This window comes from Strongylocentrotus purpuratus, unplaced genomic scaffold (assembly GCF_000002235.5).
Source record: "Strongylocentrotus purpuratus isolate Spur 01 unplaced genomic scaffold, Spur_5.0 spur5_contig_821, whole genome shotgun sequence".
Classification (NCBI taxonomy): domain Eukaryota; kingdom Metazoa; phylum Echinodermata; class Echinoidea; order Camarodonta; family Strongylocentrotidae; genus Strongylocentrotus; species Strongylocentrotus purpuratus.
Genome location: NW_022145526.1, coordinates 1,507,501 through 1,533,606, shown reverse-complemented (window position 1 = coordinate 1,533,606; position 26,106 = coordinate 1,507,501). Strand labels below are relative to the sequence as shown.

The following is a 26,106-nucleotide window of genomic DNA, read 5'->3' as shown; positions in this document are numbered from 1 at the left end:
ATCATAACAAAAAATAAAAAGAACAGAGAAAGAAAAAAATAATGAAGCAATCATTCAATCAAACAAATGGAATCCCAACATGAGAGCAATTTCGTGTCTGGGCAAATTTTTGCAAAATTAATGTAGATTTAGGAATAAATGATTTGGCCAGTCAATTCAATTCAATTCAATTCAATTCAAACCATTTATTTTCAAATTCCAACATCAATTGAAACAGAACAGTCAATGGGCAATAAAAACATAATAAAACTATGACATTTCAACTAAACGATTAAGAAGATAAAAAAAATAAAAAAAACAGGTATAGCATTCAATTAGAAACAAGGTGAAGAAAGTCACGATTAGCTATACAATTTTGATCATTTGGGCAACGTGTCACGCATACACATATATTGTTTCGGCCTTTATTTATCCGAGATTGTAGTTTTGAATAGAAAACGATGTTTATGTACCGATGTTAAAAGGGTTGCCATGGTGCTTATCAAGTCTGGAAAAGGTCAATTTTGCAGAGCCGTTGTGTTGCCTTGCACAAAGCAACCCTTTCCCCAATTGGTGCCTATTGTTTTGTGCAAAAGTACATGTGTGGCTCATGAGCGACCGTGCAGATGACGAGAAAAAAAAATCGAAGTGTTTTCCCTGGCTTCATTCATTGAGGTTGAAGAAAAAAAGAATAAGAAAACTAGAAAAGGTAATGGAAGAAGATTAAACTTAAGGAGGTGAAGAACGAAGGAGGGGGGGGGGGGGAACAGGAGGAAGAAAATAAAATACAATTGGAGTACTGAGAAAGGAACAGGAAGAAGACGAAGAATAAAAAGGAAGATGAGGAGAAAAGTTTGGAAAGAGTAGTGAAAATGTGAAGAAGAAGAAGAAGAAGAAGAATAAGAAGAAGAAGAAGAAGAAGAAGAAGAAGAAGAACCAACAAAAAAGAATAATAAATATAAAGGACAAAAAGAAGACGGACGGGCGCTGACGGGAGAGGGGAGGGGTGTAGGCCTACACAAATCCAGACGTATTTTTGAATCATTGGTAGTGATGAAACGTTCGTCAATTTGATTATTGTTATTTATTATTATTATTTTTATTTATTCGGCAAAAACAAAGAACATCATTGAATACAAAACGAGAGTACATTTGGAAAAGAGTCACATGGATGCCGGGAAAAGAAAAAAATGAACTAAATAATTATAACCTTATGTCTTTTACAGAAATGGTAACAATAAAATAGTGAGGTATAACAATTTATGAATCACTAAGAATGATGACACTTTGAACAGATAATTATTATTAATTTATTTAATTATAGTTGATGACTAACATATTTTTAACATAATTCAATCATGCCTGAAATTAAAATCCCCAGGCAACCTGCATAATAATTTGTTATGCATCTTTATAAAAAAAAACAGAGAGCGAGAAAAAGAGAGAGGGTCTAGTCATAGTGGAAAGTTTGTTCAATTATTCATCAACTGATTCAAGGTGTAGTTCTTCTCCAATTTATGTGGGTTAGTTTACAATAGTCATTGAACATTGCTCCATTTCTCACTCATCAACTTATAAAGGGCGTTGTTTTTCTATCTGACAAAGTTATCACTCACTCCGTGTGTCCACGCATTCGCCAGTGTGATGGTATGCTAAAGCGTGTACGCCCATAATAGTTTGTTTGGATTTCGGGGTCATGTGACCAAACTGTACATTGCCCTCCAATACACTATACACAGAGCATCATTATGTTACGTACAATGATAATTGATTAGACAGTGTTCAGCGCTAGCTCCATGCAATTTGTGTATGTGGGACCGATACACCTGTCAGCGAGTATTTTGCGTAACAGGGAGTAACACCGATCAGCATCATTCGAACCACTTTTTCTGCCATTAATTTCTCGCAAAATCGGAGACCAACGGTACCCCGTCTGAGATAAATACCACAGGATTATTGCCAGGCGGAGCATTGGTGGTGTCATTTCGGGAATTTTGCTGGAAAGTTGATTTGAAGGAGGGGGTTTCGAACGCGAAGAGGAAAAAACAAAAATGGATGCGCCCGGGAAACCGAGGTTGTGCTCGTTGGTTCGCGGGTCCGATGGCTACGGCTTCAATCTTCATGGCGAGAAGGGTCAACACGGGCAGTACATTCGTGCCGTAGATGAAGGTAAGTTATAAGATGTTATAATAAATGAAAAGAAGAAGAAGAAAAGAAAGATGTTTTGGATAATAGGGTGGATATTGGAAAGATACAACATTAACAAAAGTAGATAAATTATGAGAAACTTGACACTGACAGAGAGAAAGAGAGAGAGAGACTCGGCATGCTCAGAGAGGGGAAGAAGGGGAAAACAAGGGGGGGGGGGCGGTAGTTCAGAATCATATCCAAACTTCGATCCGGCACGACTCTGGTGTGGAGATACCCTACTTAAACATACCAAAAATCTTTGTCAAATAATAGTCATGATTTGAAAGTCGTTGTGTTTCTTACCATAGTTTCAGTTTCAGTTTATTAAAAACCCCATGGCATAGTTAGTAATCATGACGAACAAACATGATCCAAATTGAGACTCCAAAAAGCAATGCTTGTGAGTGGGGCCCCGGCCCCTGTGGAGGATGGACATCTCAATCCCAGCAGATTGGCAAAGAGACCAACGTGTTTCAAGGATCTGCACAATTCAAAACATGAAAGATGGTAGGATACGATCGACCATGGATACGATACAGTCTCACGCGCGCAGAGCCCCCAAAACAAGCAGGTCCCAGAGTCCGCCAACCGAGATCAAGAAGTTCATTTACAACAACAAAAAAACATGGTAATGTACACAAATTATTAGGAAATGGCAAGGTTGTGTAACTTAAAAACTTATTTACAAGGAAAAAAGCATGTATTAACAATAACTGATTACAAGGTTATATAAATTTAAAACATTTAGAAGGAAAAAAGCATTAATCTGGTTTGTGTCAATTTTCTTATCTTTTTTGCGTTATTTGCCTTTTGGGCTTAATTAGCCTTTTTGGAGTATTTATAATAACAGAAGACATTATAATACATGTATGCAGGTTCTCACAAGTCACAGGCCTAGGCCAGGTTTCATGGCAAATCGCTGCACAACACAAGTGCAAACCAACAGTGGGGTGCGGGCTGGGGCACGCATGTGCGTGAAGTTAGCGGACTTTAATCTCAGATCCTCATTAAGTTCATGTATAAAGTAATTCACATTATGATGATGATTATCATTGAGGTTGCTGACTTCACGCTTGCACGCGCACCCTTCAGTTTTTTTTTCTCCACATAATTACTTATAAACTTTATCACAGAGGAATCAGTAGGCCTACATGTGCTGTACATACATGTACAGTGCTTGTACATGTCATAAAGCATACAGTTATACTTATTAATTTTACCATGCATACATGTAATGACAGATTGTACCCAAACTTAGCTCAGTATTAAACTCTGTTGAAATTTAGCTTGCTGGACGCTAGCAGAAACCCTGAATGCAATTTTGGTCACTCTGCATAACAGTGTCTGCACTGTAAGACTAGGCTGACAGCATTTATGCTGCAATCTGCATAGGATCTTTACTTTAGTTTACATGTACAGTAGCTGCTTCTAGGTCCATGCAGAGACTGACAGAGCAGAGCTACTGTAGGCTCCGGAAAAGGCTTTAGGAATTGTGGTACGGTAAACTTTAATATTGTCAAATTAGAATTTGTGTCTGCAGTCTAGTTAAAACTACATGTGGCCCCCCCCCCCCCAACATAAACATTTAAAACAATCATAAACAACACACACTGTACAGTACTGTACTGTACTGTACATGCATTGAACATATACACTGTACATATACAATGTACATGTACATACAGTGTACATGTACAATGTACATGTGTACATTTACATGTACACACTACTGTAATTTTGTAAACTATGTACATGTTCATATTTCTTCATACATTGTATACTGATATTGCAAAAGGAAATGATTTGAGAGTCATTAAATTATGGACATGATTTATTATACAGACTCTAAAGTACATCATGCCATTGTGAAACACACTCACAAAGTATGTGTGTACATATACATGGGAAACTGAAACTGAATCCAGAAGGTTATTATTAGCAGCGAAAGAACTTTGATTCAAGTTTTGAAAAGTTGTAATAAAAGACAGATGATAAACACTCAGTATCAGGAAAGAATTAAAAATGAGTTGATTGAATATTGTAATTTGTAAGCCATACATGTAACATTATTACATTAATTAGTACAGTACGGTATATATTACAGTGACGATATTATGATACTTTAAATGGGGACAGCTTTGAAGACCAGACTTGCAGCTGCCCCAAGAAAAATAATTGCATTGCATTAAATTCAATACTTTCAAATAATTAATCGTTGCAATACTGTACACTCTGCAATAGAAGTCGACATATTTTAACCAAAGACTCCTACATGTAATTCATGATAATTGATATTGTTTTACCATCGAGAAATATACATAATCAATATATTTTCAGAATAATTATAACACATACATCACATGTACCACCCTGCACTTTCTATGATGTTCTGTAGACCCTACATATTCAATGTAATTAGTGTACAGTATCGTGTATAAAGTTTGCTATTTGGTGACAATAATTTCACTTTTTGTGGTTTAGCTCAATCAATTTTGATTCAGAGCCTTACAAGTTAAAGGCCCACTGCACTACTTGTAGCTACTTGCGCCCTCTATATAACAAACAATGCCTAATCGGTGACCATTGGTCCCCCATGATCCTCTTTTTCTTATGTTAACTGAGAGCTGAGTTGATGAGATAACCACCTGTCCAGTGACCTTGCAGGGCAGTTTAATCCCTTCTGTAAACTACGGCAGATAAGCTTTAAACCATACTTGTATTAATACATACAGTCTTTATTACCAGGAGTGACTATATTATGATATTATGACAATATTATGATACTATGAATGGGGACAGCTTTGAAGACCAGACTTGCAGCTGCCCCAAGAAAAATAATTGCATTGCATTAAATTCAATACTTTCAAATAATTAATTCTAATTTTCGCAATACTGTACACTCTGCAATAGAAGTCTACATATTTTAACCAATTGATAGTGTTTTACCATCGAGAAAGATACAAAAGCAATATATTTTCAGAAAAATTATAATACCACCCTGATCTTTCTATGATGTTCTGTAGATTCTACATTGTATTTACAGTTGTAATTAGTGAACAGTATCGTGTATAAACATGTTACTTGGGGACAATAATTTCACTTTTTGTGGATTAGCTCAATCGATTTTGATTCAGAGCATTACAAGTTAAATGCCATATGAATGAGAAAAAAGGCAAACATTCCTACACTTACTGCATCCATTTTGGGGGTTCACTATCTTGCGTTTTATGTCTCAAATTTTTAAAAGGAACAGGTGCTACATGTATAAAAGCTTCAAATTGGCAACACGTTGAGAAGTTAAAAATCATTGTTTTTTTAATCGAAATTGGCAAATTTTTGATAACATCCCCGCCCACATATACTGTTTCTAGAGACATTGCAACTCATTAAAACAATCTACATTTGTAGCTACAGTATAACAGAAATATATTACTGTTGCCAATATGTGATCAATTTATGCCTAAAAATAAATTTTGTCCTAAAAATAATTTTTTTCCAGGAAGGGTTAAAAGCAACAGAATATCTGGTTGGACTTCCTTTAATTTCATTACATGCACTGCTGGCAATATCTTGGTTTAAAGTGTACAATACCAACGAGATCTAAAGATGTTTTCTCATGCTAAAGTCCAATGCTCATTATACAGGCTGTACTTTGGTCTTTGGTTATCAATTACATGTACCTATAATTAAAGTGTTAATATGATTGTTATTCCAATCCCAAAATGCTGAGAAAGCAAACTTGAAAATGCCTGTTACTTGTACATGTACTACCCACTTATTATCTGTTCTCAAATTATGATGAATATAAATATAACAATGATAATGATAATAATTTTAAATCATAAACAAATATTACTACTACAACACATGTACTACTACTACTACAAGTAATTTATTAATAAAGAAATGATAATAATAAAACAAAACGATAATGATGATAACATATTAAGTAATAATAATAATAATAAAGTAATATGAGATTTACATCTTTATTTAAAGGGCTAGATTAAAAAAAACATTTAGGCCTCATTTACCTGATTGAACAAGAAGTCAAATGATGATAATAAAAAAAGGTTCACTACACAACAAGAACACTACAACTTCACTTAATCTTTTGATCTCCCTCGGTCTCTTAAATCCATTCAAGTAAAGTTCAATACATGTACTACATGGTCCGCCCACTCCAACTCTAGTCCGGTTACAACTACAATGTACAAGTACATGTATAGTAACTATCCACCATAGGCCTGTTATCACCAGCGAATAGTGCGAATCTTCGGGCAGGTGAAGACCCGTGGACGGGGCAAATAGCGGACTATTTTGCAAACTAGTCCAAGATATCTTGGGAAGATTTACCAAGGAAATAGCCCGCTAATTGCGTCTTCACCTGCCAAATAGCCCGCTATTTCATGATCAGGCTAATTTCCCAAATCAGAAATAGCAGGCTATTCGAGCTGATGAGGACAGGCCTCAAGAGTACTGTGTCAGGGTTAGTATAACAGCCACATTTCTTCAAGTGTCATGTTTCCTCTCTTTAAGTAGCAAATTAGAGTCTGAACTTGCAGACTAGTATAGGATTGAATAGGCTTTTAACAATAGAGAATAGAGCTGCACTGATGAGTAACCCTCTATTGTTAAAGTGAAGGTTAAACTTTGCATGGTTCCAAAATAATCACATCTTCAAGTTCCCCCAGTCCAGTACATTCTATTGCGTCCTACTGTACATGATTGTACACATGTAGTATAGAATAGAAGTACAGTGTACAGTGTAAGTACCTCAAGTGATTTGGATAATAATCTTAGAGGGTTCTTATAGGAGTTACCTGTATAGCACTCGTGTCTTTCAGACCTGCACAAAGACTAAGATCTGCGGTAATTAATGGTGTATAAACAGCCCTCGTGTACCGCACCCCTCTTTTTCACCCTAAAATTTAAAAAAAAAAAAAAAAAAATTGCTGACTCTGTCGGCAACAAGCCATGTCCGTGTCAAAAAACCCAAGCGGGAAGGCCTTTCATTTAACTGCGAGGTGCAGCTGAATGTGTAAGATCATTAATGTAAATTAAAAAAAGTAGAGAACCTAGGATAGAATCTTGTGGTACGCCGTGTAATAGAAGAAAAATTGGAGGAATTATTATTATAAACTACTTATTGAGATCTATCGGAAAGATTACTTTCAAACCAAGATGACAGACAAATTTGAGTGTTGTTTTAGTATCTAAGTGGTGAGTCAACACACCGATTACTGAGCTGGGAGACATTGCCAGGCATAGCTCCAGGTGGAGAGGCATAAATCAAAACTTTAACTCTCTCAAGTTGATAGTTCATTATTGAAGTAAAAACTATTATCTAAACTCTAAAGATCATAATTGAGAGACCAATTTTGATTTTCAATAATAACAATGATTATGATACATACATGTACACCTGTACATACATGTAGATACATGTTCAGTACATGAAGATAAAAGTAACGTCTTCATATTATTGCGCACGTACATGTATACTGTATTCATCCCAGACCCATGGATACTCAAGCTGCATTTAAATAGTCAAACCTGCTTTAGTGACCACCTGTCTACAAAGACCACATTTTGGTTTCCCTTGAAATGGTTTCTCATTGATGTACAGTACACTGTACTAAGGGCACCTGTACATAATGCTTCAGTCACAACTTTGCGTATTTGGCTTGCGTGTTGCTGCATGTTTATGACAAGCCGTTTTAACATTTATTCCTATTTCTTGATATGCAAGAAATCACATTCTTCATATCAAGAATTACCATTGCCTTACAACAGAAAATCATTTCTTGAAGATGTCGTTGACGAAGCTGTTCATGATGACCATGGCCCGACTGGAGATGCCGGTATTATATAAAGTATTCATTTCTTGATATCAAGAAATACATGTAGGAATAGATTTAAAAAACGGCTTGTCATAAATACACAGCAATGCGTAAGCCAAATACTGTGACTGAGGCTTAAAGACCACCTGCCTATAAATGCATACCCGGTATATAAGACCACTTTTCTTGTCTCCCTTGAGTGGTCTTCATAGACAGGTTTCACTACATAATACCGGTATTGAAGTTTTTCACTATAACTGACAAGGATTTGCGCCTGCAAGCTACCTGATATCAGGCTGTATGAATGGAGCTCACTTTCTTGCATTATTCATGACGATTCGGAACCCACACTCTTTCATCGAAGCCATGACAGCCCACCATTGTTCTACAGTACTTAAAAGCAGGCCCCTTTCTTCTTCGAAAATAATACCCGGCTCATTCAAGCATTCTTGCTCTATAAGGTTCCCAGTCATCTATTGTACAAACAAGTCTGATTCTAGTCTGTTTACTGTGGTGTGTGTTTGTGCAACTGGAATATACAGTTTTATGTCTAATCTACAATCAATCACTACTGAAAGATTTTTTTGATAAATGGAAGGGATTCTAGGGAATGTGATTTATTATAGATTTAAAGGCATCATTTAACAATGTTATCAGTGTTATCAGTGTCTGTGGTATGGTGTAATATTTGAAGCCCTGACAAAATTGCGCTTCAAAATGATCAAGAAGTCCCTCAAAAGAGTAAAAATCTTAGAGTGACCGGTTTAACCATACTCGTTTTCCCCAATGGACTGTAGTGTAATGGAAACCATTTGGCAAACGGTTTTTAAAATTTGTAATTCCAATCATAAATATCTTGATAATCAGACAGGCGATCGGCCATTTCTTGCTGACCTTTCATTACTGCCTTTCATTTTTTTACATTTTTTTTGCTGGTATTATAAACTAAATATACATGTACATTATGTCACCTGTAATGAAATAGGAGATGAAACAATATAATTTGCACGCAATATTGAAGATAAACTTGAGTACTGGTAAAATATTGCATTGTGAAAGAAAAGGTGTGGAATGGATCAGAAAAGTTGATCGTACATGTACATGTAAGTAATGGTGTGTAATGCAAGGTTCTGGAGTCATCAAAATCATCATAAATTTGGCAGAGTCTTGGTAAAGTAACAATCACTTACACAGAAAGATATATATGGGACAACACACATGGTGTCCGGGCTAGTACTACCCTGACTTCCTTTTCTTTCTATGCTCATTACTCAGCCAGTATACATTTTCTTCCAAAATTGTTTGGCACATGACATTTATTTGTAATCTTGAACATTCAGTGTAAGTTTCGTTAGATTCTGTGAGAATTCATTTTCTTTTTTTTACCAGAACTCAAGTTTATCTTTGATATACATGTGTATATGCTTTAAAGAAAATCTGCAACTTGATATACAGTGTAGATAGGATTTTTGTTACGGGTATGATGTTACAAAATGAAAGGAATTAAAGAAAGGTCAACAAGCATTGAAGCAATAAGAGCAGTTCTCTTCCCTATGATTTGAATAATTCGTCCTTGTTTTCACGAAGTGACGGTAGTGAGGAAAATCGTAACGCAAAGTGAATGCAATTTTTTTCACTACCGTCACTTCGTGAAAACAGCGACGAATTGTGTCATGGTCATGGAACATGCATGTACATTGTATGTATCCTGTATCATGTAGATTTGACATACAGTACATGTAGTTTATAATACCAGCAACAAACAAACAAGAAAACAATGTAAGGAACTAAAGAATTGAAGGACACCAAGAAATTAGAGCAGTTTTCTTTTCATATGAAGTTAATACCTGTAATTGTGTCTGGGTCGTGAAACATGTAATATAGATTTTACATAAATAATCCTTCAAGTAGGCATAAAGGACGATCCAACCCTGTTAATAATAAGTTAATTTGTATGAAATCAGAAAAATTTGAAAACTGAGATAAAAAATACCAGGAAAAAACACAAGAAAACATTGTTCGGAAGTAAATAAAGGTCAGCTAGAAATTAGAGCAGTTTTGTTTTCCTACTGTATGGTGTTAGTAATTGTTTTCAGGTCATGTACATGTAACATGTCATGTAGATTTTACCTAATGTACAAGGACATGTTCATCTACAGTGGTTTATAATACCAGCAAAACACACAAGAAAACAATGTAAGGAACTAAAAATAGGTTAGCAACAAATTAGAGCAGTTTTCCTTTCTCATGATTTTAATAATTATTTCAGAGTCAACGGTGGGCAACTTCTTGGTCAGACAAGAACAGTGATTGAATTTATTTATAATTTAGATGAGGGAAATCATAAAAAAAACACTTTTAAACTGGGTCACAGCAAACAATGCTAAATGTATCATATCGCTAGGGCAGTACCATGTACACAGTATCCACTCTCTATTACCTCATACACATGTAGTATTGTGTACACAGATAGCAGACAAGACGTCGGCAAATGTAATTAAAATTTAAAGACACCTGAGACTGAGGGGCTTTAAATAGGGGTAAAAAAAGAAAGAAAAGAAAATGAACATACTTTGTGTGGGTGTTGTGTAAACAGTTGGGGAGGAAGGGCGGTTTTGGAGGACAATGAACGTCCTCCGTTAGATGCCCAAATCACCCATCAGTGAACATGCATAATTATTCTTTCAGCTATAATTATAATGTACAAATTTCTCTACTCTGTACATTATTCAGTGGGCTGCACTGTGCAGTACCAGTAGTACTGTACAGTGTATGCCAGATTTAATGTGATATTACAGAAAATTAAGTAAATTATCTGCTTCACTCTCCTAAAAGAAATATATGAAAGATTTTTTTGCTGGTCAGCAACCCTCTAGGAAAGTGGACAGAGTTACAGTAGCTGTGGAAACCGAAAATCTCAGAAAAATATCACAGGAAAAATCTAGTCTTGAAAGACTTGAATAGATTTCTCTTCTTTTTTGCAAAATCTAAAAATAGTAGTTTTGAACAAGTACTGTGTAAATTGTTGTTCTGTGCAATTAGTTTAGTTGTCAGTGCCCTGCATGCGTTAGCACAGAAGCAAGGAGAGTCACACAAGCAAAAATTGATATCTTACCGTAGTTAGCATTTTCACTGCAAGATTATGTGAAACTTTGTCAGGCATTTTGATAACATTAACAAACCCACTCGAGAGGTGGATTTTTCAATTTGATGGTGTTTGCTGTTATGTGAGAAAAAACTCATTATTTTTGGTCGCAGCTACAGGTAATGTCAAAATGAGGATTTTTCGTTTAGCTATACAATGAATTTTGGTAGTGTGAACATGGTCAGCGAAAGAGCTCTTGCCTCGGTCGCCAGGGATCCTATCAGGTGACTGCGTTATCTGATTTCAATGTTATTATCATACTGTAGGCACTGGAAGCTGATCTTAATACCGGGCTATCTCATAAGGCTCCTTGTCCATTGCCCTGTGAAATCGAAGACACAACAGCCTGAAAGTGCTTTGAGGGTGCCTGCTCACACCTGAAAAATGATCACTTTGAGAGAAGCATGCAGGAAGCTTATCAATTTCATACCCTGGCCTGGTTATTTGAAGGCCCCTGTCCAGTGCCCTGCGAGATACCTCGGCCTGAAAGGGCTTCGACAATACCTGCTCACACCTGATAAATGATCACTTTGAGAGATGCATGCAGGAAGTTTATCATCAATTTCATACCCTGGCGTGGTTATTTGAAGGCCCCTTGTCCAGCGCACTGTGAAATCAAAGACACCACAGCCTGAAAATGCTTAGAGAATACCTGTCTATACTTGAAAAATAATCTTTTGAGAGATGCAGGAATCATCGATTTCATACCATAACCTGGCTAACTCTCCGAAGGCCTGTCTTCACTATCTCGAGATTGCCAACTATCCAGCTATTTGAACTATCCTGATCGCAAACTATTCAGCTAATTTGCGTCTTCATCAGACCGAAGTAGCAATTAGCGGGATATTTGTTCGGGATTGTCATCCCAAGATATCTTCGGATAGTTTGCAAAACATCCCACTATTTGGCAAAATATCCTGCTACATGTATTTGTCCTGTGCGTCTACACCAGACCGAAGACTCGCACCTTTGTGCTAATGCTGAGCAAAATATCTCGAGCTATTTTCTCAAGGTCGAGTTTCAAGTTTCGAGGTCGAATCTCGAGCTGATGAAGACGCGATTTGTTACTTCGGGATTATTTCCCAAATCAGAAATAGCGGGCCATTTGGCAATCTCGAGATGATGAAGACGCGCCTATAGGGCTCCTTGCCCATTGCTCTGTGAAATCGAAGACACCCCTGCCTTGAAGGAACTTGGTAACATTGTTCAGATGAGCGAAAATGGTGCTCCAATGCCAGATGTACAATTAAAGATAATCTGGAAGTTTGAGTGAAAAGAAACCACTATTAATGATAAAATTTGGGAAAAACTGATTTTATTGATTCATTAATTCTCCCAACTATATTTATCATGCTAACCTTAGGCCCTAATATCTTTTGTGATTTGTTACTTCACTTCAACTTAAGGGTTCATAACCATAAGTGCGTCTGCACGATTGCTAAATATACAAGATAATTTTGAAGTTTATAATTATGAAATTAACTTTTTGTGTAAGCCTAACTGAATCTATTATAGATGCCGGAAGTTCATTATTAATTTTATACCCTGGTTCATTTCATAAGACCCCTTATCCATTACATGTGCAATTGAAGACACTTCAACTTGAAAGTGATTCGAGGATATGAGTCCACACCAGAAAGTAATCATTGTCAATGGTTTTAGAAAGTGATCACAACCCCCTATCTAATGTTCCACTGTGAATTTCAAAGACCCCCAGCCTGAAAATGCTTTGAGAATACCTTACCACTCCTGAAAAAGGATAATTTTGAGACATGCTGGAAGCTTATCATCTATTTGATACCCTGGCATGGTTATTTCATAAGGCCACCGTCCAGCGCACTGTGAAATTGAAGATTCCCCAGCCTGAAAGTGCTCAGAGAATACCTGTCTACATGTACATGTACACCCAGTGAAAAAAATACACGGGGGCTCAGGGCGAATTTGCCCCCGAAATGCCTAAAGAGCCCCCAAAGTCATAGAGTTCAATGCAAAACAAATTTTAGAGTGTTATTTTTATGCAGTAAAGCTTGAAAAGTAGCCCCCCCCCCCCAAAAAAAAAATATTAATTTTTTCCCTGTGTACACCTGAAATAGTAGGAGGAGTATTAGTAGTAGTAGTAGTAGGAGTAGGAGTAGGAGAAGTAGTAGAAGTAGTAGAAGTAGTAGTAGTAGTAGTAGTAGTAGTAGTAGTAGTAGTAGAAGTAGGAGTAGGAGTAGTAGTAATAGTAGAAGTAGTAGTAGTAGTAGTAGTAGTAGTAGTAGTAGTAGTAGAAGTAGGAGTAGGAGGAGTAGTAGAAGTAGTAGTAGTAACATATAGTAGAAGTAGTAGTAGTAGTAGAAGTACATGTAGTAGTAGGGGGAGTAGGACTAGGAGTATTAGTACTAATGTAGGCTACTACTTTCCATGTCAGTTCCGGTTTTACAATACTGTTACTCAAGTTGCTGTTAGGCCTACTTCCCAATTTAGAAACACGGTGATATATAGTTTCTCCTTATAATATCTGCATGAATCCCTGTTAATAATTCAGAATTGAATAAGCAAGGCATCATTATAATAAGAAGATGCACTATACGAATACCTTGACCTTTTCCAGCCAGCAAAAGAGCTTCGGCTCATTCAAGTGTGAAATGGAATTATCCATGGTAAGGGGTGTTCACACTTAATGTTCAAGCAATGGTTGCGCTGTGCTTTTACAGTTATAACCTTAAAGCCACATACATCCTACATGGTGTCATCTCTATTCCCCTGTCTATTGCATTTGCATCATAGTAGATCACTTTTTTTCTAACATATTCCAATTTTATGCATACTTTTTAAACACAGGTTGTTCTCGACAACCTGAAAGCTTGTACCTGCACATGCTTGCCGGATATATCGACAAGCAATGTAGATGAAGACTGGATTCATAGTATATTTTGTAGTTCATTCATTAATAACAAGTTACAGACTCTCATGATCATGCACTGCTCATGAGCAAAGCTATTGTGATATTCAGCCAGAAAATGAGTTGCTCATCAATACATTTTATACTTGCCTTATTAGTCAATAATAACAAATGATATGAGTGAAGGCCTTGAATGTTTGCATATTTGACAATAATAATTGTGTACTGTAATGATTCAAGCATGCCATTACTGCTGTGCTATTCAAATTTGTGGCCAGTACTTTGAGTACATGTAGGCGTACTCCAATATTTGTATCAAAAGCTGTGAAAAGCCATGGAAACCTAGGTGTGTGTGACTGCAAAGGTTAAATTCCTGCACAGTTTTGCCACATGAATTTCGTGCAAATTGTTAAGGATGGCAATTTTTTAAACAAAGGTTCAAATATTCAGTGGTGTGTACATGTAAATCGTGATACATTTATTTTGTTTGTAAATCTGAATATTTTTGTTTCCCTTGAAAATGTTTTTGTATTGGAACATGTACTAAAGGAACACATAAAGATCACCTGCCTATGAATACTAATGTCTGTGCATTTCTGTTACAATGTCACTGCGTTCTGCTACACCCGAATGAATAGAACAATGGATTGCTGATTGATTTAATTTAAGACGTTGAAGGCTACTTGATTTACGACATGTATTTTCAAATAGGTTTAAAAGAGGGTATGCAGAGTCTCGCAGACGGTTACAGTGGGTGTGCAATAATGTACAAATCAATATTGAATTCTTTGCTCACTCAAGCGAGTATGGCTTTGATTCATTGTCTGTGGCTGTTGTTGCCCCAGGTGCAAAGTCGGTTTGTAGAAGTTCGCAACCTTTGCATGTTTTAAAATTAACATACGGCCCATTTTCATCGAAGAAAAAACAATTTGAAAAACACATTTTTCTTTTTTAAACTGCCATTTACTGTACACCAATGAAATAACCCATGAATAATAGTTTGTGTTCGCTTATAAATTCTTCCCTCCCATTTCTTTTGTGGTGGGGGGGGGGGGGGTGGGGGGAGGAGAAGTTTTGTGCATGTGACATTTGTTACTGCTTTGCATGCCTTAGCAGGAAAGCAAGGGGGGTCATATGACCAAACAGGTGTTTTGAGCATGAGCATTTACACCACAAATTCTGGTGGAGTTTTGACCAGTGTTTTAAACAAAACCACTCTCCAGAGGTGGGCCTTTCAAATTTTTTGTTGTTGTCATGTATACATGTACACAGTACCTGGCAACTTCCAAAAAAACTCAGGAATTTGAGAATTTTTTTCTTCTTGCAGCGTGAATGCAGCTACATACATGTATGAATTGTTTGCAAACTTTGTGAGCTAGTGGTTCAGAATGGCGAAAGTTTCATGCCCTGAAATGGTCATAGACCCCGTTCTCACTCACTTTGAAAGTGGTCTTAGTTAGACCGCTCCAGAGGAACGGGTCTTGAGGAACAGTTTGCGAGCGTTCACACTCAGAGCAGTTTTTTATGGCTCAAACCGCTCCACGAGTCAAAGTGGTCTTGTTGCTATGGCAGCTCAGGTCAGCAGGTCAATTTTTTCGCGCGCGGAATACAAACCATATGTACTGTACTACATGTTTCGCACGGAACATCACTAGCTCACTTCCGCTCAAAGTATGCTTCCGTTCACATTGCACGTTAAAGCGGTCCAAACCGCTCTTAATAAGACCCGTTCCTCAAGACCACCTCCGGAGGTGGTCTTCTGGAGCGGTCCAGAAGTCCACTTCCTGGACCACTTTGACCGTTCTCACTCACCTAAGAACCGCTCCTGAGGAACGGGTCTTAGTTAGACCGCTCCAACGAAGTGAATGAGAATGGGGTCATAGATAGCGACCCTGACCCAATATAAAGTATAAGCTCTTCAGTTTTCAATGTTGAAGGTGATATTCATGAATATTCTTGAATTACAATCTTCAGTAATGTATCATGTCATGCTTGGAAATGTACATACCAGTAAATACTGATGCTATTACCACTACCAGCAGCAGTATCTTCAATATTAGGTTCAATGCTTCAATGCACCTTGGAATAATGATAGTGGAGATGATATTATACAGTCTAGTGCGTATGTCTGGCACATTGCCACTCCCGGTGATTCAGAATTAGCTGCGTTTACGCTACAACCTATAAATCGTTGATTTTTCTCCCATTTTGGTATTTCGCCAATAGTTGCAAAGCAATTACTGCTAAACACACCAAAAAAATTGAACGTTCATGTATTAACATATTCATCAAATGGCATCAACCATCATGAATCTTTGTCATTTTAATTCATTTCAACATAAGTCTGATTCATTGATATTCAGTAAACTTCTTCAAATTGCTGTTTTAAAATAGGATCAACCGTCTGGATACATAATAACCTGTCTGGACAAACAATGTCTGGGTGCACTTTTACATGGCCATGCAGAAGCCCAAAACTAACACTATATCTTCATTACATTCGTCTGTCTACGATGATGCACTCTCTGTCATTTTAGATCAGGATATATAACCCATCTGCAGAGATGGGAAGAAGGGTGGGCTGAAAATGAGCAGGAAATCAACCCAGGAAATCCAATCTGGTTATGAGCTGATTATCGTTTGATCATGGTCGGTTGGAGTCCAGGCCCATCAATTGGAAGTGGATTTGTTTAACCCTTATGATACTAAAAGCTCACAGTCCCATGCATTCTGTACATGTTTTCCTTTGTTTTGGGGTCGAAAGAACTGGAGTGGTAACTCCATAGATTTGGTAAATTTATTACAGAATACCATCGATTACCATGGTTATCTGTAATTTTATTGATATCATTGTATCATTTGTATGCCAAAAATTATGAGACCAGCAAAATAACAACTTAATAATTCATACCCTTTGTGAATTTTATGTTTTTATTTTGTTTTTTGTATTAATCAAGAATAAAAAAGGGCACTGGTTGAAATAGGGCCTTTGTTGAATATTTTTTGAATGGCAATCCCCGAAAACAATGTTTTTTTCAAAATATTTTTATTTGCAGTGTAAATTGGCCTAAGTAATATGGGGATTTTTTTTCTCAGTTAAAAATACCAGTAAAGGCCTACATTTTTTCCCTCAGAGTTCCTTTTTCAAATTACCACTATGTAAATTAATTCCCTCAATAGGGGATTTTAACACATGTGTCCCACTTCATAACAACTGTGTTTTTCCAAGTCAAGAGGATATATTGTCAAAAACAAATAGAGTTTTGTCAATACAAGGGTAGAAGGTCATGACAGGTAACAAAATAGACTTTGTATTTTATTCTGCAATTTTGATACACCCATATATCTTATCTGTGTAAACACAAGGTGCCAATCACGAAGGAGTACTGAGGGCAACTGTAAAAATGAGATAAAACTTTGCTTCTGCATGAAGTCCATTGTAAAAATGAGATAAAACGTTGCTTCTGTATGAAGTCCACTTGTGGGTGTACATGTACACTGTAGTACTCATAAAGCTTTGTTCGGAACCAGAAGGGCATGACTGTAATACCTTAACACAGTGTTAACACCCTTCTGGTTTTGAACAGATGCTTTGTGGAGGTGGTAATTCTTTGTTTGTTTGGGGGCGGAGACACAATAAGGGTCTTTGTATCCGTGTATTGACTACTGAATGACCTCTGTTTAAGGGCGTGTTTATGCTTAACTTTTTCTAGCCAGAATCAGGCATCTGTTACGCCTTTAGTTTAAAACACGGTTGCGTCCATGCTCACTTTTGTAGAATCACCAAAAACGGCGATCACGATCGTCGATCGTAAACTCACATAAAGATGCGTTTACAATTTGTAAATGCGTTTAAATGGGGTCAACGCACTGACCTCTAGTGGGTCTACGTACATGTAGCATGCACAGTGCAGGTTGCGAATCCAGCTGCAAGGCCAATTAAAGGCACACTGTCCTACATGTAGCTACTTGCTCCCTCTATATAGAAAACTTCCCAAATCGGTGCCTGTTGGTCCCCCGTGATCCTCTTTTTCTTATGTTAAATGAGAGCTGAGTTAATGAGATAGCCACCTGTCACATTGACCTCAATGGCTCACTGGGTGGTCTAATCCCTTCTTGCTGAAGTAGTAACGCCTCCCTTTAAGAGATGAGAATTGCCTGGAGGAGCCAGAGAAGTGAGCATAAACAGTACACCATGGAACTGCGATTACGATGAGCGTTTACGATGTGCGTTTCAGATCGCTCATTCTACCTTTAAAATCAAGCATAAACGCAGCCTAAGAGCTGTACATCTACAGTATAGCTTCCTCAGTAGTGGTGTGACCCCCCCCCCCCCACTTTCAGACTCACAAAAAATAATAATAGTATACATGTAGATACACGAAAACAGTATACAGTATGTACATGTACTGTACAATATCAATATTATGAGATTAATTAATTTCTAGTCAGAAATTCAGAATATTGTACATTGAAATGTATGACAATGCATTGTTCAAACTTACTGTAGTATGCAACATCATTTAGCAAATTTGCATGTTTGAGCATCGTTTCACATAAAAACGCAGATAAAACTCCATGACAGTCATGCCTTTGTCCGTGACTTTAATACAGAGATGCCCTCATTAAATCGTATTTGGAATATTAAAACAAATTAAATAGGCGTAGAAAACAATTCAAATTCAATCAATTTTTGTCCTTCCCCTAACAAAAGTCTTATCATAAATCTTTTAAAACTTTTTAGATTTAAGATTTCTCAAATATGTGCCTTTATGTACAGTATACAGGCTTGATAAACCTTAAAGTCCACCCCTCTTCCATTCAAATTACTATCACGGTATGAGCAGTAATTGACTGTAAATTACATTCCATGCGGAGGGCATTCTACCCAAAGTCATTAGAAACTCTTGAAGCTCGTAATGAAAGGGCTTTAATGGACTCCAATTAATCATATTGGGTATAATCAAAGACCAGCATGCATTAGTTTAAAGGGGAAAGGTCAACCAGACATGATGAGGATGTTAATATAAATGCAAAAGGAAACGATTGAATGAATGATGAAATACATGTATGCGTACAAACAACTATAAAATGCACAAACAGTTAACAACTTATTTTAATAAACCCCATTAAAAATGTAATGTATTTTTTTTTTTTTAAACCTAAAAATGAAAGGTGGACAGATTGAATTACAGCCTTTGTTGAATACTTTTTGATGTTATATATTATTATGTCATATTCTCAAAAAACATAAATCGGGACAAATTTACCAAATATTGATAAGTTTTTAATCTATCAAATTACATGTAATACACCCTTACATACATGTATATATAAACAATCAAATTGATAAAATGGATGAATGATAAATACAGTTTACATATCAGTGAATTCTATAAATGTTCAAAATTTGATAAGAAATATGAATATATAACAAAAGCAAAAGAAAACCAGAACGAAGAAGAAAAATGGCATTAATCTTCAACCGCTTCCTCAAGATATCTGATACTGATACAAGAAATCTGACAGTACAGTTCCTGTGATATTTCTACAACTTTGATTTTGGGGGATGTACATCACTTCATGACTACACATTACATGTAATTATTTCCTTATCACGATTAATTGCAAGCGCAGATGTGTGCACAGGCAAACAAATCGATCGATAACAAAGTACATATATTTGGAGTACATAAGGCCTGTCATCATCAGCTCGAGTTAGCAAAATAACCTGCTATTTTAACTATCCCCATCACAAATTATCCGGCTTATTTGCATCCTCATCAGCCCGCAGTTGCAATCATTGTGATATATGGTCGAGAAAATATCCCAAGAAATCTTGGTCTTGTTTCCAAAATATCCCGCTATTTGGGAAATAGCAGGCTAATATGCGCCTGTCCGAGCTAGTTTGTGAAGAGGGTATCGATCTGGTGAAGACGTAATTTCGAGCTTCGGGATAATATCTCAAGTCTGAAATTAGCGGGTTATTTGGCAAAATTGAGCTGATGAAAACAGACCTTATATTGGATGTAGACTTACTGTTCAAATGCATTTGTGTACATTGGAAACATGGCTTCAGCAATTGATGATGTCTCTATTTACTGTAGATTTGTGATAAGATATACGGGGCATGTTCCTTTGGCTTAATCCTTGCTGTGCTGTCGGTAGCAATCAAGTTAAAGAATGTCAGAAAAACTGGATTTTATTGCCCCATAGAAAAAATATATATTTATAATCTGATGGTAATTCCCTTGGGAGGTGGTTTGTGCCCAAGGTATTAAAGGTATTACAAAGTTTTGGTATATGGTCATGAATTTGGTTCAAATGAACATATTGGAAGCATATGCGATCTTACAATATTTAATGATCGATGTCACGGTTGCAATCGAGTCTAAAGTTATGAAATTGTAAATAATAAACTCTTTATGTTGTACATGTATATCTCCCTCTCAAGGTCAAGATATTAATTAAGCTATGAAACAATGTTTCTTGACTATAATCGACCGATTAGCTATTTCCGTTTGGAAAGTATATCCCAACTACATATTTTGAGATTTTCATGTCGCAGCTACCATTGTACGGCCGTGGGCCCTATTTGAAAATATACCGGGAGCACCGGTAAATTTTTATATATTCAATTTTTCTCGAAAATAGAATGGTTTTAGTGGCTAAAATTTTTAGTGCTTATAATACATCCTCAGGGGCATCTTAACATATCATTAATTCAATAATTCATTCAATCATTAATTCAATATATCAATAATTCTACAGAATCACTATCCACCCAATTTTCAAAATTTCCCAAAACTTTGTATTAACTTTAAAAAAGTCCCTGTGTATCTTGAATATGATGATCAACTGCAAGAGATACAAATCATAAAATGAATAGCCTTTAAAAAAATATCTGAAACTTTGAACTTGATTTGTTTACTCAGAGGTGGGTATATTTGCTCTTCGACTTGAAATTTAGACTTCTTTTGTGCAAGATTACACACATGTTTTCTATTAAACAAAATAAGAGGAATGCCCACGTACAGTGTAGCCTTTTTTTCAAAATGATTGATGTATTCATTTGTATTGTGCCATTTGTGAAGGGTGCAGCCAATACTCATTGCCTATGAAATGAGCACTGTTTAGCCCACATGGGGAGGAGGAGGGAGGGGGTAAATTGATGACACTGTGTGAGAGAGAGAGAGAGAGAGAGAGAGAAAGAGAGAAAGAGAGAAAAATTATAAGTGGGTATAAACATTGTTCTTGTACTTGAAACATCCCAGCTAGACCACAGACTTGTTTAGACCAAAATAGACCACACATCTTATTTGCACTATTACCTGTATCAGCCTACTGTGTACTTTTGGAATGGATGAATGAAAAGTCCTCTGTTAAAAGCCAGAAGGGCGTTAACTCTGCTTTCAAGTAATGCTACATTTACCGTTTTTGACAACATATTTTCTCCATACACATGTACATGTACATGTACATGTAGATGCAGGCCTACAGCACAACCCGTTTACAAAGACCACCTGCCTAGAGTGGCCATTTGTTCGATCTATTTAAAGGGTAGTCATTATATTTGTTGCCAGGTTTGTAAATTGTAGATTATCCTTACAACTTTAATAGGATGGATTAACTTTGAGTGTGAACAGCCCATTGCAAGGCTAGTATTCATGACAAGAGTCAGTGCAATATGATACAAGTCAACCAGTATTCATTGCATGCTGGAAGGGCTGTGTTCTCACCTTGGGAATGTTGACTACAATAGAGCATTGTTGAAAAGTACATGTGTAATTAGTATGATTTTAGAGGGATTTAACTTTGAGCGTGAACAAGGTCATTGTGAGGCTGGCATACATGACAAGAGTCAGTGCAACATGACACAAGTCAAACAGTATTCATTGCATCCTAGAAGGGTTGTGTTCCCACTTTGGAGATTAACTACAATAGAATATTGTTAAAGAGAAGTTCACCCCTTGGTCGTTACTGCTTCGTTAGCTGCGAGTTGGTGCCAAATTACTTTTGTAGTTTTGTATTAATACAATGGACCCACACACATCAATGCAGTTCAATGGAAAAGGGTGGATTCCATTGAATGCGGACAAGAGAAGAAAAAAGAGAAGAGTAATTAGCTAGGTTCGCCCAAAATTTTGTAAATGTTCAACTTCGTCTTCTTTTATTAATTAATACTGTGATGGCTCAGTGAATGCAAATTCTTCTTAGGGGTCATTGTTTTAAACTTTGAAAACTTGTTGTTTGGGTCCCATGTGAACTCAAGTTGTGTTTAATAGTGGGTCATTTGAGCTTTAGCTACACTGTAAAGTTAAACTTAAAGTCGAAAACTACCAGTACATGTGTGCGATGTTACATGTATGATGCGAACATTGCTACATTATCTATAGTTTAAGCAAAATACAGTACAATGTTGAAAGCCTTGACCCAAAATGTGGGCACAGCGCTTTTCAGATGTGAACTTTGATACATGACAAATATTCATCTTCATCTCAATAAATGCAACAATTAAGGTATTATATTGAATGAATGATCGAAGAGAATTAAATATTTGTGCATTACAGCAAATTTAACTCGGATAATTCCACGAACGAAATGACACAAAAGAGGGGTTAAAAAAAGACCTGCATGAATTTTGACTGCCCACGTTTTGTATGTTCTTGCTTTATGTCAGTGCAAAGTCTACTCCTACAGGGTGTCCAGAAAAAAAAAAAAAAATTGTTTCATTACATTTTATTTATATATTTCCACATCAAGATAACAATAATAATAATCTTACAAATACAAATATGCAATATTTGAAGTAGGAGTATCATTAAAAGCACATACAAAAAATGATCCTCACAAAACATACAGAATAACAATAACTTTGATATACAATTTACATAAAATCAAGATTACAAAAAAAGGGGGGGGGGCAGATAAAGAAAATAAATAATGAATTACAAGCAAAAGGTGATATAAAAAAGAACAAACAAAAATACTTTGAAACTTATTTTCCTTCATTTTCTTGATACATGTAGTTTCCAAAATATCCTAATAAAATACATTGAAAATGACAGCCCAATTGAACAATTTCTTCATTTTATTTATTTGTTTTATTTTTGGTGTCTTGTACACTGTCGATCATTAGACAGCTCAATTCAGCTCAATCCTAATTTTTCTTTTCTTTTGTTGAGACACCTTATACTACTTAGCACCTATACATTTAGACCTCTAAAAGTATTTACAATGCGTTGGTTGATAGCTGTTTCCCTGTTGACTTTGCACTATAATGCAAGAAATTACTAATGCATGCTGTATATTACACCCAGCATGACATCACCGCTGCATAACTTGCCCCGTTAATTTTAACCCTGCGCGACAAAAGTTAAAAATGGCTGGCAAATAATTGGGGTCCTACAGTCATATATAAGTGAGACACTTTGCCAAAGGGTGTTTACTTTGGGACATATGAGCTGTTACCTTTTCATACATTGTGTATTTACTTGGTCATGTACAAATAACCTGAGGGATGTATTTAGCTAATGAAAAGTGATATTTAATACCATGTTACATGTAAATAGAACCTTTTGTTTTTCTAGCTATTGTGTGATACGCCCCAAAATAGTTTTTTCTTTTTCTTTGAAACTTTGATTACACATTCAAAACTGCCTTGGCAACTACATGTGTTGAAAGACTGCATGTCTGTATAGATCACAATCCCCCTCACTCAAATAGTGTGTTCATTGCAACTTTTCTTTTAATAAACCAACATACAGTCAAACTTGCTTTAGTGACCACCTGTCTACAAAGATTACATTTTTTGTTTCCCTTGAAAATGGTTTCATGTACTTTAGGCACCTGTACATAAAGACCACCTGTATATAAAGACCACTTTTATTGTCTCCCTTGGGTGGTCTTTATAGACAGGTTTCACTGTATATGGACTGGACAAGAGAAACAAGACACATGCATAATTTCCCCAACTTGAAGCTGCTGGTATTGACTATAAAAGTACCGGTATATGAAAACAAGCTCTATTGCTAACTTGCGATAGTGCTATTTTTTCTTCTGGATTTTACATGGTTTCATATGAGAAAAAAATACAAGTCTTACTCTTCTCATCAAAGATAAATATCATGTACACTGAAACCTGTTTATAAAAACCACCCAAGGGAGACAAGAAAAGTGGTCTTTATAGGCAGGTGGTCTTTATGTACAGGTTCCTTTAGTACATGTTTCGATGAGAAACCATTTTCAAGGGAAACCACAAAATTGGTCTTTGTAGACAGGTGGTTACTATTTTTTGACTGTACTTGGATGATATTCAGGTGAAACAGCACTTTCCCTGGTGGCATTTGCTTTTATTTTGTCAAAAATATGGAGTCTAGATTAGGGAAGTTGTGATTGGTTTATACATGTAGGTTAGGTTTACAGTTTTATATCTACATCTATGTTTAGGGTTAGGGTTAGACATGGTGTTTGGGGTGAGGGTTGAAATTAGGAAGTTAGATAGTGTCATAAATTTACTGTCTAGCAATTGTTGCTGGAGCATGTGGATCAGTTTCTAGATGAGTTGATGCAAATTTCTAGATGAATCAATGCTAATTTAATATGTAACACCCTTTTTTAACAAATATTATCTATTTTTACTTATCTGAAGGGACTCGCAAGCCAGGTCACTAATAGATCGACCGCAATCTACTATTGCACACCTATTTTTTTCTTCTCACAAAGACTAAAATCGACTTTAAGTTGGACTTAACTATGGCAGGCCATTCTTAGTAATCCAGTTTGTTATGTTACATCTCACATCTAATTTCTAAATATTACTCTCCGTTTCTTCTCGCCTCGTAGGATCAGCGGCCCAACTAGCCGGCCTATGCACGGGGGACAGAGTCATCGAAGTCAATGGCACCAACATCGAACGCGAAACACACACACAGGTGGTCTCCCGGATCAAGGCCGGGGGCAGCTCAACCATCCTGCTCGTAGTCGACAAAGAACTCGATAGATACTGCCGGAACAACAGCATCACGATAAAAGCGAGCATGGCGGATGGTGGCGTGGGGGAGGATTCGCCACGTGTGAACGGCGACCATCTGGAGTCGGAGGGTATGGTCCCCATGAACGGGGACGCCAGTGGTATGGGGGGTCATGAGGTCATCGAGGCGAGCATAGAGGAGCACCAGGAGTCGGCACCAGAAAGGCAGGAGGAGGAGGAGGAAGACGAGCATCCGTACGCGGAGGTGGAGAGGAGGCAGGAGCAAGAGGATGAGGATGAAGTGGATGAGCAGTTTGCGGCGGTCTTGGCGGGTGCGACGATAGAGGATGGAGAGAGGAGAGAAGTAGAGGAGGATGATGTCGTCCAGGCAGAGGAGGTGACGATGGAAGAAAGCGTTCCAGTGAGTCAAGTAATGTTTGCTTAGACGTTCTGCAGTAACGTTCTTGCGCACCTCAGCTGTGCAGGAGCAGCTGGTTATGTATTCTCCATGCACAATGCCTTTAGTTCCTGGTATTGTGCATAGTAAATAAATGATCAGCCTGCTCTGCGCAGCTAAGGTGCACATGAACATTACTGTGGAACGTCTTTAAATGCAGAACACCCCAACATGAATCAAAACAATGGGTCAGGGTCATGGACAGGCTAAAGGCTGTTCAGATATGACGCCACAAGCTGCCACAAAAAGGCTGCTGTATTTTGATTGTAAATGAATAGCACTGTACCCAACAAAGGTCCTTTACGCACACATTTTTATTTAGCTATAGATCTGTGTATAAGATACAGAAGTTAAAGTGAATTGTACTAATGTCGTCCTTTAAAAACAATTGCTGCGTTTTACTGCTTCAATATATCTGAGCAACTGGTTAGGGTTAAGATTCTTGCAACCTCATTGGTCAATTCTTAATCACATGACATGCGATAAAAGTAATGTTGAACAGCATCATTCTCCAGGCGTGCAACTCCGTTTGATCAATTTGCATCATTGCACGCTGAGGTCAATAACGATGGACAAAGTACATGTATAGTGTGAGGAAAGTGACTTCACTGTGCAAGGGAACAAATGGATCAAACG

The 26,106-nt window shown here is 36.9% G+C and overlaps 1 protein-coding gene across 2 annotated transcripts in view; it reads left to right on the top strand.

The window, feature by feature from the left end:
* The first annotated feature begins 1,728 nt into the window (after nucleotides 1-1,728).
* The window catches only part of LOC115918512 (Na(+)/H(+) exchange regulatory cofactor NHE-RF1-like), a 32,570-nt gene continuing 8,192 nt past the window's right edge, over nucleotides 1,729-26,106 (top strand). The window contains exons 1-2 of one of the 2 annotated variants that reach the window (XM_030981352.1): nucleotides 1,729-2,148; nucleotides 24,887-25,434. In XM_030981352.1, coding sequence (XP_030837212.1) covers nucleotides 2,031-2,148; nucleotides 24,887-25,434 — 666 coding nt within the window. In that variant the 5' untranslated portion in view covers nucleotides 1,729-2,030. The remainder of the gene's footprint in view (nucleotides 2,149-24,886; nucleotides 25,435-26,106) is intronic. The other variant, XM_030981349.1, reaches the window with a different exon arrangement.